At 48.3% G+C, this 17,406-nt stretch overlaps 1 protein-coding gene across 1 annotated transcript; it reads right to left on the bottom strand.

Annotated features, from left to right (window-relative positions):
- Positions 1-539: 539 nt before the first annotated feature.
- Positions 540-16,931, bottom strand: LOC119951145 (TLR adapter interacting with SLC15A4 on the lysosome-like). The gene is made up of 2 exons (XM_038774158.1): positions 16,741-16,931; positions 540-2,133 (listed from the first exon to the last, which is right to left on the bottom strand). Exon 2 carries the CDS (start codon positions 2,123-2,125, stop codon positions 1,202-1,204), a length of 924 nt encoding a protein of 307 aa, XP_038630086.1. The 5' UTR covers positions 2,126-2,133; positions 16,741-16,931; the 3' UTR covers positions 540-1,201.
- Positions 16,932-17,406: the final 475 nt, after the last annotated feature.

The following is a 17,406-nucleotide window of genomic DNA, read 5'->3' as shown; positions in this document are numbered from 1 at the left end:
AGCCCGAGAGGCCGGACCGCCGATCGGTGGGCCCCGATCGCGACCAGGCCATAGCGGAGGCCCCCCCCTCCCCTGGGTCGGTCCCCTCCTCCCCCACAGACCGCCCCCGGACCCTTCCATGCCGAGGTCCCGCCGGGTAAGACCAGGTTAGAACGGCGTCGGCAGGACTCGGATTTTTGGTTTGGGTGCTCGGCCCATCCCAGGCGGAGAATCGACCGGGGGGGAGGGGCCCCATCGTGCGGCGCCGTGCCGACCGCGCCGGCGCCGATTCTCTGCCCTGCGGAGAATTGCGTCCCGGCGTTGGGGCGGCGTGGCGCAATTCACGCTGGTCAAGGCGATTCTCCGGCCCGTCCCCGGGGTAAGAGAATCCCGCCCCACATGTTTGCAAACTTGACACCAAGTTATTCCTCGGTACTACCCCCAACCCGAGCAGCCACACCGCTCGCACCCCCCCCCCCCCCCCCCCCCCGCCCCCCCAGCAGACCCAACAATGTTTTAGGCTTTTTCAGAATGTTTTTATCCTCCTGTTCCCCCTCCGCAGCCATGGCACCCAGGCCCCGCTTGTAAATGCTTGCACTAATTTGTGCTTGCAGGACTTCCGCCTAAAAGGGGCGGAGCATTGTGGAGGGGCGGACCAGAAGTGCCAAGCCGTTAATGATGTCGAAATCCATGCAAATGACGGTTTTGCGTGGATCCGCCGGTGCGTGGTGTAATTCTCGATAATGCGGCCAGCGAGAAGCTGGAGCATGGAGTTGGAATCAGTACAAATCTGCGCCTTATCGTGATTCTCGCTTCCATCATCGTGAAGCGGAGAATCCAATCCATAAAGTTTGAAGCACAATGTATATATCTAACACGATTTTAAGTTACTATCCAATGTGCTGATTTAATCCAGTAGGAAATGGGTCACATTGAAAAATCCAGTTTAGTGCAATACATTGAAATGAAGTTCTATGTGAGGTAATTATTTCCTCATTAATCGTCACATTGAGCAGCTTAGTCTGGTTCCGGTACTGGGTGCCAAGAGGCAGGAGCAGCTTAGTCTGGTTCCGGTACTGGGTGCCAAGAGGCAGGTTTGTGATGCATGTTACTTAATGAATGTCACTGTCCAATTCAGACAATTGTCCCATTTAAATTGGAGCGACAAGACGGATTTCAAAAGTCACTCGGATTGCAAATCTGCTGATAAGCAAGTTTAAGTTCAAATTGCCAGCTTATCAGTTTGCTGGCTTGATATCTGTAAGTTAGGGGTACAGATATCAGATGAAGTGGTCGCACATGCAACACTAAGAAGGCAGTGTAGAACAATATCCTTAGCTTTTGTGGGCTCCATGTTTTTCTCATGAGAAATGTGCAGGCTAATTTGATCAATGTTGGCCATCAGGAAGTGGGAACTCAGTATTTTTGTTGGAGATGCGAACTGTGCCATGTTGTCCTCAAGGTACTGTTTATAGAGTTCTGTAATCTTTTTCTCCATGTACCCGTTGAGCACAGAATTGGACAATGGTTCTTTAAGCAGGGCAATGCTTTTGTCACTGTTAAAGAACGCATCTGTTCCAGAAGGTTGCCTGCCTTCATACCAAGAGCTAGGTATATACGGCCCCACAGATTGGTTCTTGAGCTGAAGGGTGGGCCAATCACAGCTTTCAAAATCATGATCCACAAAGCAGCATGAATTCATAGGACTGTTGGGTGTGACGTTGTCTCCTCCAATCTGTAGATCAGTGTAACTCTGACAAGTGGTAGACCGCGATCGGTACAAATCCACATCGCTTTCACTGCACCTGGCAGACTTTGGGATGTCTAAAATATCAGAAGTCTTTCTTTCAAACATGGGTGCCCTGGTATTCACGTCTGCTGCTGCATTTTCACTTTGAAACTGGAGTGATTCTCCCCTCTTGTGAATGGTGCCTTCCAATATAGCCAATCTGCTTTGACTATTTTCTTCTGTGCTATACGGTTCATGCTCAAGGCTGTCTGTGAGCTCCAATGAGCTGAAGAGCTCTTCCCAGGAGCCAATGCTGGTCTTAGATCCCCTGCTGGAGTTTACACAGTTCTTCTGGTGGGCCGACTCCTTTTGGTGATCGCTGTAACCGATCCCAGTGAGGAAACCTTCAGCTAACATGGCAGGCGCTGTTGAGACACAAAGCTGTTTGTTAGCCAAATGGAAACCAATGATAAATGAGTCATCAAAAAATCTATTACATATAATAACTTGTGTCTTTAAGAACTTCCGATCTTTTGGGGTGACATTGAGGGTAATGAAACTTGGTGAGAGCATTCAGGAGCTCGGGAATACAAAAACTACGAACAATAAAGCATGGCTGGAGCATTGAATTTACTTGGAGCTTCTCCCGTTCTGCCAACGAAGCCTCAATGGGAAACCCACTTAGGTGCATAAACCCGAATTTTTGCTGAATGTCAACGAACATTGCAGCACAGACATGAGTAGGAGGAGCTCCTGTTTCCTGAGTTCTCCTGAGTAGGAGAACTTTACCCTCAAGATTCGTATCCTGAATTGTATATATTTTTTAAATGTTTTTATAAAGGATTTTTTATGTTATACAAAACAAAGGCAATCATAAGCATACATTGAAAACAGCAAAAAAGAGAAAGAGAAAAGAAAAATTATATATACATCATTTGTCTTTTGTTATTTACATTGGATGCGGCTTCTTATTTTGCGATCACCAGTGGGTACTGACATCCAGCCGGGTCCCCAATCTTCCTCCCCTCCCTTTTCTTCCTGAACCCCCTCTCCTTCTAACCATCTGGCGTGACCCCTTTCCTATTTAGCTCTTATAGTTTGTTCCTGCATGATTGGCGTGACGCCGTATGTTTTGTTATTTGCTGAGCCTGGTTGAGTTCCATGTTTCTTTGGTCCCTCCACCTCTCCCCCCACCCCCCTTTCATTGGCATTCATTGTTGTGTTGTGGCTTTCAGCTCCCTCTGGTTTACTGGCTGCTGGCTGCAAACAGGTCTTGGAGCAACTGGGTGAATGGCTCCCATGTTTCGTGAAAGCTTTCTTCCGACCCCCGGTGGTGAATTTGATTTTCTCCATGAATTCCAACAGGTCACACAGCCAGTCTGCAGCTTTGGATGGTGCTGTGTGGTGAATGTAATATAGATGTATATATGTTAATTCACACTGTCTTTGTAAGCGCAGTAGCGCTATCCTACCACTAGGGGGAGTAGTGCTGGGAGCACTCAGGAACTTGTACTGGGCTCCACCCTTGGCTCCTCCCATGACTCCTCCCCCTAGTACAGCTGTATAAATACCCTTGTCCAGAGTCAGCCTGAGTCACTACGAGTTCATCAACGGGTAACAGGCTGGCTCTGAAGTAAGTCGATTAAAGCCTAGATTCACATCGGAAACATGTGTCTGGTGAATTGATGGTTCCATCAATTTAATCGACTTAAGAACAGTAAAGATCGATTATGGAATCAGCCCTCAAGCCTGGACGCCTGGAACTAGATCCGCAGGATGCAGAGGCTAAAGAAATCTTCTCCCACTGGATCCGGTGCTTCAAGGCCTACCTGGCTGAAGCGAGCGCAGCCGAAACGACACAGAATCAGAAGCTAAGTCTACTGCACGCGAGGGTGAGCCACAGAATCTCTACGCAACTAAACTCGGCCAGTTCATATACTGCAGCGCTAGCAGTTCTCGATAAAATGTATGTAAGGCCCATTAATGAAGTTTACGCTCGCCATGTGTTCACGACTCGCCGCCAGCGGCCTACGGAATCACTCGCCGAATTCCTAAGGGAACTTAATAATTTGTCCAATGACTGTAATTACAAAGTGGTTACCGCGGCTGAACACAGGGAATTGGCGGTACGCGATGTTTTTGTAGCGGGCCTCAGGTCTAACTATGTATGCCAACGACTGCTGGAAAAGGGGGCCCAGGACTTAGAAACAACTGTGGAAGCTGCTACCACGATGGAGGTCTCCTTCCGCAGCCTTAACTCATTCCCCGCGGACCCCACAACCCAATCATGGGACCCCGACCAGCGACTCCCTCAGGCCTGTGCTACGCAGCCGCCCAGCCACCATGCTGCCCCAGTCAGCCACTATGCTGTTCCAGCCAGCCACTATGCTGCTCCAGCCTGCCATTTCTGCGACCAGAACCAGCACCCGCGGCAGCACTGCCCGGCCCGCAACGCGACCTGCAGCAGCTGCGGGCGAAAAGGCCATTACGCAAGAGTGTGCCTCGCAAAAAGGGCCCCAGCTTCCAACTCCCCAGCGACTCGCAGTAATCGCTCCCCTCACTCGCAGGCCCACGGGGCCCGAAACGCTGCGGCCTATGCCCCGACTCTGCCCCCTCCAGCCACGTGCGATCCATGGGGGCCGCCATCTTGGAAAACCTCCACCACGCGGCCGGCCACGTGCGACTCATGGGGGCCGCCATCTTGGATGCCATCTTCCTTGCCGCCGACCACGTGCGATCCTAGGGCCCGATCGGCATCTCCGCGCTCGGACAATTCTGCGGAGGAATTCGAATTCGACAATGAACTCAGAGGGCAGTCATCACGGGGCCACTCCAGCACAGCTGATCAAGCCGCCGACTAACCGCAACTCAGCTCGTTCACCCTGGACCAATCACGACCAAAGAATCTATGAAACTCGATGGCAGAGGTCCAAATCAACGGGTACAAAACGCCATGCCTCTTCGACTCCGGGAGCACGGAGAGCTTCATACATCCAGACCTGGTAAGACGCTATTCGCTCCCCGTTTTCCCCATGCAGCAAACTATCTCGCTCGCTTCAGGCTCCCATTCGGTCCAGATCCAGGGGCGCACTCACAATCCGAGGCGCTAGTTACTCGAAATTCAAACTCTACGTTTTGCCTGAACTCTGCGCGGCACTCTTATTAGGCCTCAACTTCCAATGCAACCTCAAGAGCCTCACCCTCAGCTTCGGAGGGCCCCTGCCCCCACTCACGATCTGCAGCCTCGCTACGCTGCGAATTCCCCCCCCTCCTCTCTTTGCCAATCTCACTAAGGACTGTAAGCCCATAGCCACTCGTAGCAGGCGGTATAGCCTGCAGGATAGGGTATTTGTCAGAGCAGAGGTCCGAAGGCTACACAGTGAGGGGGTTATAGAGGCCAGCAATAGTCCCTGGAGAGCTCAGGTGGTGGTCGTTAAGACTGGGGAAAAATTCTGTATGGTGGTCGACTACAGTCAGACTATAAATAGATTTATGCTCCTCGACGCGTAGCCCCTCCCCAGGATTGCAGACATGGTAAACGAGATCGCCCAGTACCGGCTCTTTTCCACAGTAGATCTGAAGTCTGCATACCACCAGCTCCCAATCCGCCCGGAGGACCGCCACTACACGGCATTCGAGGCCGATGGCCGCCTCTTCCATTTCCTCCAGGTCACTTTCAGCGTCACTAATGGGGTCTCGGTGTTCCAATGAGTAATGAACCAAATGGTGGACCAGTACGGGCTGCGGGCCACGTTTCCGTACTTGGACAATGTCACCATCTGCGGCTATGACCAGCAGGACCACGACGCCAACCTCCACCGTTTTCTCCAGACGACACAGAAACTGAATCTCACGTACAACAAGGAGAAAAGCGTTTTCCGCACATCCAGACTAGCCATCCTCGGCTATGTCATGGAAAACGGAGTCCTGGGCCCCGACCGTATGCGCCCCCTCTTAGAACTCCCTCCCCCTCATTGTCCCAAGGCCCTCAAACGGTGCTTGGGATTTTTTTCCTACTATGCGCAGTGGGTCCCTCAATATGCGGACAAAGCCCGCCCACTCTTTAGGACCACACAATTTCCCCTGTCAGTCGAGGCACGCCAGGCCTTCGACGGCATCAAGGAGGACATCGCCAAAGCAGCCATGCGGGCGGTGGATGAATCCACCTCATTTCAGGTAGAGAGCAACGCCTCAGAGGTAGCTCTTGCAGCCAAGTTAAATCAGGCAGGGAGACCAGTTGCATTTTTCTCCCGTACCCTCTCCGCTTCAGAACTCCGACACTCTTCAGTCGAGAAAGAAGCACAAGCCATTGTGGAGGCTATCCGTCACTGGAGGCACTACCTCGCAGGTAGGAGGTTCACCCTCATCACCCACCAAAGATCGGTTGCCTTCATGTTCGACAACTCGCAAAGGGGCAAAATAAAAAACGACAAAATTCTGAGGTGGAGGATCGAACTCTCCACCTACAATTACGATATCAAATATCGACCCGGGAAGCTCAACGAGCCTCCGGATGCCCTATCCCGCGGGACATGCACCAGCGCGCAGATCGACCGATTAAAAGTCATCCACAATGACCTCTGCCACCCGGGGGTCACCCGGCTCGCCCACTACATCAGGGCCCGAAACCTGCCTTTCTCCAACGAGGCGGTAAAAGCGGTCACCAGGGACTGCCCGATCTGTGCGGAGTGCAAACCGCACTTCTATAGACCAGACAGGGCCCACCTGGTCAAGGCTTTTAGGCCCTTTCAACGCGTCGCGATTGATTTCAAAGGGCCATTCCCCTCAACTAACAAGAACGTTTACTTTCTAAACGTCGTAGACGAGTTCTCCCGTTTCCCATTCGCTATCCCGTGCCCCGACATGACCTCCCACAGAGTCATTAGGGCCCTGCATAGTGTCTTCACCCTGTTCGGTTTCCCCAGCTACGTACACAGCGACCGGGGTTCGTCCTTCATGAGCGATGAGCTGCGTCAGTACCTGCTCGACAAGGGCATCGCCTCGAGCAGGACTACCAGCTACAACCCCAGGGGGAACAGGCAGGTGGAAAGGGAGAACGCGACGGTCTGGAAGACCGTCCTACTGACCCTCCGGTCTAGAAAGCTCCAAGTCTCCCAGTGGCAGGAAGTCCTCCCAGACGCGCTCCACGCTATTAGGTCCCTTTTGTGCACGGCGACCAACCAGACCCCTCACAAGAGGCTCTTCATTTTTCCAGGTGCACTACCACGGGGGTCTCACTTCCGGCATGGCTGAGGACGCCGGGCCCCGTACTTCTGAGGAAACAAGTCAGGGCGCACAAAACCGACCCCCTTGTTGAGAAGGTGCGCCTGCTCCACTCCAACTCCCAGTACGCATTCGTTGTCCAGAGTCAGTCTGTGTCACTATGAGTTCATCAACGGGTAACAGGCTGGCTCTGAAGTAAGTCGATTAAAGCCTAGATTCACATCGGAAACACGTGTCTGGTGAATTGATGGTTCCATCATGCTGCTGATCGCAAACCGAGTAGGATTCTCCGGCGGGCGGTTAGGGAGAAAAAGACAAGGGCGTCAGCCCACCTCCCCATGAAGAGATCATGCTTTTCTGAGACCCCAAAGACTGTCACTCTCGGGCATGGCTCCACCCTCATTCCCACCACCTTGGACATTGCCTCAAAGAAGGCTGTCCAGAACCCGACAAGCCTGGGGCAAGATCAGAACATGTGGGCACGGTTGGCTGACCTCCTTGGCACCTTTCACATTTATCTCCACCTCTGGGAAGAACCTGCTCAGTCAGGTTCTAGTTAAGTGAGATCTGTGTACCACTTTCAGCTGCATTAGGCTCAGCCTTGCACAAGTGGAGGTGGAGTTGACCCAATGCAGTGCTTCGCTCCAGAGTCTACACCCTATTTCTTTTTTTTAAATTACTTTATTAGAGTTACAAAGCCAGAGCTCAGGGGCAAACCCCTGAGCTAGCTCCTTTCCTGCTCCAAAAACCAATTCAAATTGAATCCAATTCATGGTCCCCACAAGAGAGACATATGAGATCCAGCATTACAACCTCACACTCGCCTTAGCCAAAGGGCCGAGTAGCGATTCCCCACCCTATTTCAAACCCTAAATCCTCTTATTTTTCCCTTGTCTCGTCTAGTGGTATGTGTGCTCTTCCCAGTTGTCGCCCATAGGTCGCTGCAGTTCCCCTTCCCTAAGATATTCGCTTCCAGTAGGTCCTCTAGCAATGATTGTTGTGGTGGTAGTGGGTATGTCCTTGTTTCCCTACTTAAGAAGTTTTTGACCTGCATTTTTCTTAGCTTGTTTCCCTCTGTCAGCTGAAACTTCTCTGTTAGTTCCTCGAGTGTTGTTAGTCTGTTGTCAGTGTACGAGTCCCAAACTGTCAGCGTCTCCCCGACCCGTCTCCACCTTTTGTGGGTGTTATCCAGTGTCGCAGGCGTGAACCTGTGGTTATCGCAGATGGGGGCCTTAACGAACATTTTGGTTAATCGGTTTTGTTGCAGTTGGTTCCACATATCTGAATTATACATAACGGAGTTTTTGAAATGTTGGGCAAGATCGATCTCCACATTGGTGTCCCTCCGATTGAACATCATACACTAAAACTTGCTATTTGGGCCCAAATATAAGAATGGCCATTGAGATGCATAGTTATCAATTTGGGGCAGCAATTGCTCCTTCAATATTAATGTTTAAAGGTAGCAGGAGATGGTGACATAATGGCATTGTCATTGGACAATCTAGAGACCCAGGCTAACGTCCAGGGGATCTGGGTTTGAATCCCATCGTGGCAAATGATGAAATTTGAATCCAATAAAAATCTGGAATCAATAGGCTAGTGATAAACACAAAGCTATTGTCGAGTGTCATTCAAAACCTATCTGCTTCATTAATGTCCTTCATGGGAAGAAAATCTGCTGTCCTTACCCAGTGTGGCCTACGTGTGACTCCAGAACCACAGCAATGTGATTAGTTCTGAAATGGCTTTGCAAGTTGTTATATCCCTTGTATTGTTCTCCAAGGTAGCCAAAGTCATAGTGATTACAAAGAACATAAAACTATATGTTTAAACCAAAGCTAGTTTATTTTGCACTACTTGAAATGGTTCACACACTTTATTGAGTAACAGCTAACAAAATAATAGTATTGAATCTATTTCGCAGTAATTAATTATCTCTCTCTAATACAACCTACACTCTAACTCAACCTCACACTATCCTTCTTGATCAACTTCTTCAACAGTAGGGCAGCACAGTGGCACGGTGGTTTGCACTGCTGCCGCATGGCGCTGAAGTCCCAGGTTCGATCCCAGCCCTGGGTCACTGTCCGTGTGGGGTTTGCACATTCTCCCCGTGTTTGCGTGGGTTTCGCCCCCACAAACCGACGATATGCAGGATAGGTGGATTGGCCATACTAAATTGCCCCTTAATTGAAAAAAAAATAATTGTGTACCATAAAATTATAAAATAAAAAAAACTTCTCCAACAGCTTTTCCTCAGCTTTCTCCCACAATGCTTAGAGACACAGCCTTTTCTAAGACTACTCAGTGATGCCATCTAGTGTTGATATACATGATCTTGTTAACCCTTTAATCTCCTTAGATTATACATAGCATTACACAAGCCACTCATTTGAGGACAATTCAATGCTGGCGCAGAATTTTAAAAATATTCGGAAGCATTTCAACCTGAGGAGTTTATGCTGTATTGTGTGGATTTATGGCTGTATTTAATCTTTACAAATTTGCCACCCTCCTGATTCCTGCCTGATTAATAGATCATAGAATTCATACAGCGGAGAAGGAAGCCATTCAACCCATCGGGTCTGCACTGACCCTCTGAAAGAGCTCCCTATCTAGGTCTGCTCCTCCCTCCCTATCCCCATAACCCCACCTAATCTACACATCCTTGGACATTAAGGGACAATTTAGCATGGCCAATCCACCTAACCTGCACATCTTTAGACTGTGGGAAGAAACCGGAGCACCCGAAGAAAACCCACGCAGACACGGGGAGAAAGTGCAAACCCCCATCCAGTCATCCAAGGCCAGAGTTGAACCCGGGTCCCTGGGGCTGTGAGATACCGTGCCACCGTGAGATACATGAAATCTTTAAATTGCCTTGGAACAGGTGGATTACTGGTGAGGAACTGAGACAAAGTCAATCAAGGTCAGCTTCCATCAGCTATCGCGATTTGATCCATTTTTGCATAAAGAAAAATTGTACCATGAAGGACATCAGAATGTCCCAAAGTGCTTTCCAGCCACTGTAGTGCTTGCTGGTGGTGTAACATTGGAAATGCGACAGCCAGTTTGCACGTAGCAAACAGCACTGTTGCAATGACCAGAAAATCTGATTTAGTGACGCTGGCTTGAGGGATACGATGTTGGTCAAGACACTCTGCTTAATCTTCAAAATAGTGTTGCGTCATTCATTGCATCCGTCTGAGAGGAATAGACAGAAGATGGCTTAACGGGTGCAATTTGACGGCCTCACCGGGCCCGATTTGGTGTCGGGAAGAAGCCTTTAAATACTGCGAGAGGCTTCTCATAAGATTCGTGAAGCTTGATATGTCTTGCCAGATTTAACAGAACATCACGAGACTTCATGATCTAGACCTCGCCCTTGCTGGGTGTGATCCAGATCAGCTTATTTAAATGAGTCATTGGGCTTCTCCTAGAACCCGGGACATAACAGCCAGGCCTGGCACACCTTGCCAGGGTGCCATTTAGTACTGGTTTCCACAAATGTGGGCCAGGTGCAATGGCACCTGGGAGGTCTCCCAGACCATTAGCAATCACGGGTGGTTGAGGACAGGGTAGTGTGGCACCCTCGTACTCCCTCTAGCACCGGGGCACCTTAGCACTGCCAGCCTGGTACCCTTGCATGTGCCACCTGGACCCCCTGTAAGTGCCAGGGTGGCAGTACCAGGATGCCCAGGTGCCAGTTTGTCACTCCCAGGGATTGGGCCCAGGTGGCCTTGCCAGGTTGAGGGGGGGGGGGGGGGGGGGGGGGGGGGGTTGGAAATGAAGGGATGGTCCCAGTGGTCAAAAATGGGGAGGCGTGGGGGTTGGATCTTTAAGAGGGGGGAAGATCGGGGCAGCCAAACAAAATGGCGCCCCGATCTGTGAGGAGCCTACCCTACTGGGCTCCCCAGCAGGAAATGACTCTAAGTGGGCCCTCAGCAGAGAAAAGCTCACCAAGGCCAAAAATAAACTGCAAAGTGCCGTTAAATAGCGAGATGTTTTTCAGCGCTGCAGCCACCGTGAAACACCCCGCTAAACACGCCCAAAATCGGGCCTGGATATTTTTGCCGTTAAATCCCACCCAAGATCTCCTCCAGTTAATGGGAAATTTGAAGTGACACGTACTGGCATACAAGTGATTGAACCAGCCTTGAAAATGGATGAAATTGCAATTCAGTTTTATGTGTTCCCTGACCATCAACTGCAACACTTAGAATTCAACAACTGTGGAAGGTGGAAACTTCAATTATTGGAAAAGCAATTGGGAACTAAGCAAGCAGAATATCAGATAGTATGACTAGTGAATGGGTCAGCATGAGCAAATTACCACACCCTGTAATATTGTGTCTGATTGCACATGTTTATAAATTTGTTCAAGGGATGTGGGTGTCACTGGCTGGAGCAGCATTCATTACCCATCCCTAATTGTCCTTGAACTGTGTGGTTTGCTAGGCCAGTCTGGATCTCTGGATTATTGTCCAGTGACAATGCCACTACGCCACCGCCTCCCCTGGTGACTCATGACACCTACAGAGAGAAAGCAGGGACTAGCATTTGTATGGTTGTCAATTCCTCTAAATGTTGGCAAACATGGCAGTCATTTGCACAAAGCAAGATCTCAGAATAATAACAATGATAATCTTTAGTGTCACAAGTAGGCTTACATTAACACTGCAATGAAGTTACAGTAAAAATCCCCTAGTCGCCACATTCCAGAGCCTGTTCAGGTACACTGAGGGAGAATTCAGAATGTCCAATTTACCTAACAGTACGTTTTTCAGGACTTGTGGCAGGAAACTGGAGCACCCGGAGGAAACCCACACAGACATGGGGAGAATTTGCAGACTCCGCACAGACAGTGACCCAAGCCAGGAATCGAACCTGGGATCTTGGCGCTGTGAAGCAACCGTGCTAACCACTGTGCTACAGTGCAGCCCTAACAGCAGGTGTGGGATTTTCCCATTGAGCTTTGAGGCCCAGACGTCAAGATCAAATGAAGGTCAAAAACTCGCACTGTGGGGAGAAACAATCAACTGGCAATGATCTTCCTTGAATCGGTCAATTAATCACAAGATAGCCGGCACGCTCTCAAGGGGTCAATAGAAGCTCCTCTGCCAGATCCCCAGCTCAGAAGAAACATAAGGTCAGTGAAAGAGACGGTGCCTCAATGTGAAGCTCCTTTAATATGACCTTTTAGATTTGTAAATGTAAAAATATTCCAGGTCGGCCTTTAAATGGGTTTAATTGGTCAGTTGCCGTTTCTGGTCAGGTAGCCCTGTTACACCTGAAAATACTGAGGCATGGTGGCAAAGAATTGGCATACTGGTCAGCAAGGCCAAATTCTGGGCCTTCTCATCTCCATGCTCTTCCTCATCCAGGCTTAAAAATCTAGCCTCAGGTGGACAGCTCTGTAGTTCAGCATTACATCTGAAGGATTACCAATGCAACACTTAAGTCCTCAGTGAGGTGTCACCCTTGGAGTGGGGTTTTAACCCACGAGCTTCTGACCTGAATCCCAGAGTGCTCAGAAATTAGTCAAACTGACAGCTGAAGTTTAGAGAGGCATCAAATGATTGCCTAGCCTTCAACAAAGAATAGGGAAAGAGAGGGGACTAATTTTCAAAGTTGCTGTAAAGGTTTCTGCATTTTTCCAGTAGGTAAGATTTTACAATATCCCGTTTTAGAGTATGAATGGTTCTATTTCCCTTTTAGGATTTGATGCCTTCCAAAATCTTACGGCATGGAGATTTTTGAAGCATCCCCATTCCACCGATGCAACTTTGCTGGAAGTGTGAAAACAAGGTTACTGAGCAGTGGTTAGGATTGGAAAATTGGGCCAGCTCTGAGGGAATCCCCATCACAACTTGATATCATAAGAACATAAGAACTAGGAGCAGGAGTAGGCCATCTGGCCCCTCGAGCCTGCTCCGCCATTCAATGAGATCATGGCTGATCTTTTGTGGACTCAGCTCCAGTTTCCGGCCCGAACACCATAACCCTTAATCCCTTTATTCTTCAAAAAACTATCTATAGAACATAGAAGAACATAGAACATAGAACAGTACAGCACAGAACAGGCCCTTCGGCCCTCGATGTTGTGCCGAGTCATGATCACCCTACTCAAACCCACGTATTCACCCTATACCCGTAACCCAACAACCCCCCCTTAACCTTACTTTTTAGGACACTACGGGCAATTTATCATGGCCAATCCACCTAACCCGCACACCTTTGGACTGTGGGAGGAAACCGGAGCACCCGGAGGAAACCCACGCACACACGGGGAGGACGTGCAGACTCCGCACAGACAGTGACCCAGCCGGGAATCGAACCTGGGACCCTGGAGCTGTGAAGCATTTATGCTAACCACCATGCTACCGTGCTGCCCTTTACCTTATCTTTACCTTAAAAACCTTTAATGAAGGAGCCTCAACTGCTTCACTAGGCAAGGAATTCCATAGATTCACAACCCTTTGGGTGAAGAAGTTCCTCCTAAACTCAGTCCTAAATCTACTTCCCCTTATTTTGAGGCTATGTCAGACTTCCTTTTCTTAAGAAACAGACACACAGAACTTTCTCACTTCAAAGATTGTAATGATTTCGGCCAGCATGGTGGGTCATGTGTCTGTGTGAAGTTTGCGTAGTCTCTCTGATTCTGCGTGTGTCTCAACCCCACAAACCCAAAGATGTGCAGGGTAGGTATATTGGCCACGCTAAATTGCCCCTTAATTGGAAAAAAACAAATTGGGTATTCTAAATTTAACTTTTTGTTTTAAAGATTGTAATAATAATCTTTTTTATTATTGTCACAAGTAGGCTTGCATTAACACTGCAATGAAGTTACTGTGAAAATCCCCGAGTCGCCACATTCCGGCACCTGTTCAGGTGCTCTGAGGGGGAATTCAGAATGTCATATTCACCTAACAGCACGTCTTTTGGTACTTGTGGGAGGAAACCGGAGCACCTGGACGAAATCCACTCAGATATGGAGAGAACGTGCAGACTCCGCACAGACAGCGACCCAAGCTGGGAATTGAACTGGGACCCTTTCGCTGTGAAGGAACTGTGCTAACCACTGTGCTACCGTACCGCCCCAGGAAAGAAATCTGCCGTCCACATTGGGTCTGACCTACACGTGATTCTAGATCCACAGCAATGTAGTTAACTCTTGAAATGGCTTAGCAAACCCAGTTAGTGAAGTCCACATCCCACAAATGGATAAAAAATAATCCACTCCGCTTGAGCAAAATGTTTCAAATTATTAACAGAAGAATTTAGCAAATGAAAAGGGCCTCTTTTCCCATGCACTGCATCAGATATCATTACATGATAGAGCAGTGAAGGAGGCCATTTAGTCCATTAAGTCTGTGACAGCTCTTCAGTTTGTCATCCTCCCCGGCCCCTTCCCAGTAACGCTGCAATTATATCATGCACAATTACAAATTACGTTTCTTTCAAACATAATATGAGGCATGAGTGATTTGAGACCTGACATGTGCAGTAGCATTGGAGGGTCAGGTGACTCAGGACCGATGGTCCCCATCGGTTTCCACTACTGGGGACTTTCTTTCCGCTTGTCTGAGTCTGCTGTAGATAGTGGCAATTAACCCTTTGCAGATAGTTAACACCTCCATTACCTGGCTATCAAACCACTCTCAGAATGGTGGAAGGTGAACTGTATGGACTTTGATTTGTTTTCGCCAATTTAGTGTCATTTGTGCAATTGCATCATTGGCCTGTCTCATCTCAGTACTCAGCACCAGATTTCTGCCAAATTAACCACTGCTCCAGAGCGGGAGATGCATCAATTAGATGGGGCAAGAACAAGAACACTTATTGCACCAGACTCTACTGCAAATGATGGCAGAACATTTTATAGACCTTTAATCCAATATTACTGAGCAATGCGGGCAGTGAACGTTTTCCGGTGAAACAGCATTTTTCCTTTATCTCCAAAAACAAATTGGAAAATTGAGTGAGATACTTTGAGCTCCATGATTCAAAACTAAATTTCACAGGCTGTTTGAATCCACTGCCAATTATACCTGCTGCAGTTCTCCAGCTATTTTCTCATTCTGCAAAGCATCAGGATCAAAGCCAAGCCCAACCCCACTGTCCACAGTCACCGCTGGCGCATTGGGTGACATCACCGACTCATTTGTAATACTGCATCTGTGGAAATATAATATCTATTTCCATGGTTGCCAGCTAACATAACTGGGCTAGGAGGAACTGAGTGTCATCAGCCATTGGAACCATTAATGAATGATCAGCAATGTGAATACGTCACAGAATGTCCATCACAAAAAAAGATGTACTGATTCTGACCAGTGGCATTTACTCCCCCTGTGCCAGCTGTGTGGAGGCCTGGCACTGCCAAGCATTAAGAGGCAAGTGTCTCCCTTTAATTCCGATAAGCTTTCCGTGGGCTGGGAGTCATGGTTCATTAGGGGGTGCTATATAAGCTGGAGGCAGCAATGGTGTTACAATGGAGGTCACTTGTTTTGCCAGTTGACTTGTTGGGAGGATGTGCAAGAATTTCAATTCCGTGGCAGGCTCCGAGCTGGAACTATTCACCAATATGGATCAGAGGCATGACGAGGAAGACAGAGAAATAGAGAGACATTGGAATGAGACTCACAGAACGGAAGGATTCTGTGCTGGAGTATGGCCACAATGTTAGTGTAAGCCAGTTAGGAGATTTTATATTGTGATTTTAATTCAGATTATTTCGGGAGTGCGCAGAGCGGGAACTCAAGTTTGGTGCAGTGTGGGGGAATCATCGCGATTTCACAGGAGGCAGCCAATCAGGTTGAGAGGCTGGCAGTCGGGTGGGAAGGTCTGCACAGGACGACAATAGACACATAGCAAAGAAGGGGTTATCAAAGAGATTGCAGATTGGGGTGAGGGGGGTGCTGGAGCACAGTGTCACAGGATAGGGGGAATAAACATAGGTGCAGGCGAGATAGTGGTCACAGGAGCATCATGGGTCAGAGATTTGGGGGTCGCGGAATCACGGGTTGGTTGAAAGATTCACAGCTGAGGGGTCGTCACGGCTCAGGAGGAGATGACAAGTGGAGAAAGATCGTAGCTTGGGAGGAGGGCGCAGGTCTGGAGGGAGATAGCAGATTGGGAGAGGTGGGTTGAAATGATCGTTGGGGGCGGGGGGGTGAAAACTCAAGAAGATATCATGAAGAGGGAGATTGATCCTGGGGATTTTCTCAGGTTAGCTTGAAGCTCTGGGGAAGCATTCCTGCTCTTCCCAGCTCACGAGTAGATATGAAAGCCCACTTACACATTGGCTTCATCTTTCCTCCCCTCCCTCTAGCTGCCAGGTTTCATGAGCCCTGGGAAATCTGGCTCACAACTGTTGAATCTAAATGGCTGCAAATAACGTGACATCAACATATTTGAATAATTAACCCACCTTCATGCATGTTAATTGTTCACCACTCACCCCCTTTCAGCCTATCTCCATTAAAGCTGATATGGGCATATGCAAGGTAGGTTGGAGGCATCTTTCAGATTTTTGAAACTCTAGTCATGACCCCTGTCCTACCCGTTCAGGTGGAAGGTAAATTAGGATTCCAATTTCCTCCTCCAAGTGCTAATTTAAAGATAAATATGAATTGAAATACAGATTAGTTTAACATCATTTGAAACTAAGCAGCCCAATGGTTGCTGACTGAAGCACTCACTACATTTAACCAATTCATTCTTAATGCAGTTGGAGTGACTTCCCTAAAACCTTTGACAAAAGAAATCCAAAACGTTAAACAAAATCAGCAAATTACACTTACCAGACTTGCGTGGTTCTGCAATTTGGGTTCTTCCTATCAATGGGGGATTAATGAGAATTTCTATCTCAAAACAGATCTTACTCTTGACCCCAGTAGATTTACTAAATATCAATTTTTGCCAACAGGAGCCACTAATTCAGATATCTGGGTCTAAGGATAGCGTTTTCCACATGTAAACATGCTCATTGTCCGATAAGTTAACACCCAATAAAAAAAACATTTGAGGCTTTGTTGCAGCTATATAATTGCTCAGAACGAAACTATTCACATGACTTGTTATGAATAACTTCCCCTTGTTTTGCAAGCATCCGATATTACACCACTAACACATTAACCCTTCAGATCCCAAATCTTTCTCAGTGGATCAAAAAATCACCCGCTAGATTTAATAGTCACTGGCTGTGCATAAGAATACTTACAGTTGAACCAGGAGATGATGATGGGGCCTAACATGGCTAGAAGCCATTGTAGGATTTTCATAGATCGTCCTTATGTCTCTCACTCCATGGTTTGGGAGGAAGTTATAATTATAATTGCTGAGATATCTAACAGTTGAAATGGGATGGGCAGTGTCCCATTTTTTAGGCCACACAGCCATCTAAATCTGAGGTGCATATGCAAACTTCTGACTGGAAGTGTACAGGACGTCATCTTGACAAAGTGGTT

The sequence above is a fragment of the Scyliorhinus canicula genome, chromosome 17 (genome assembly GCF_902713615.1).
Source record: "Scyliorhinus canicula chromosome 17, sScyCan1.1, whole genome shotgun sequence".
NCBI classification, from domain to species: Eukaryota; Metazoa; Chordata; class Chondrichthyes; order Carcharhiniformes; family Scyliorhinidae; genus Scyliorhinus; species Scyliorhinus canicula.
The sequence above is the reverse complement of the archived record's forward strand: the minus strand, read 5'-3'. Positions and strand labels throughout refer to the sequence as shown.

Excerpts from the sequence above, each read along its gene's own strand:
- LOC119951145 (XM_038774158.1), bottom strand. The coding sequence starts at position 2,125 with ATGTTAGCTGAAGGTTTCCTCACTGGGATCGGTTACAGCGATCACCAA.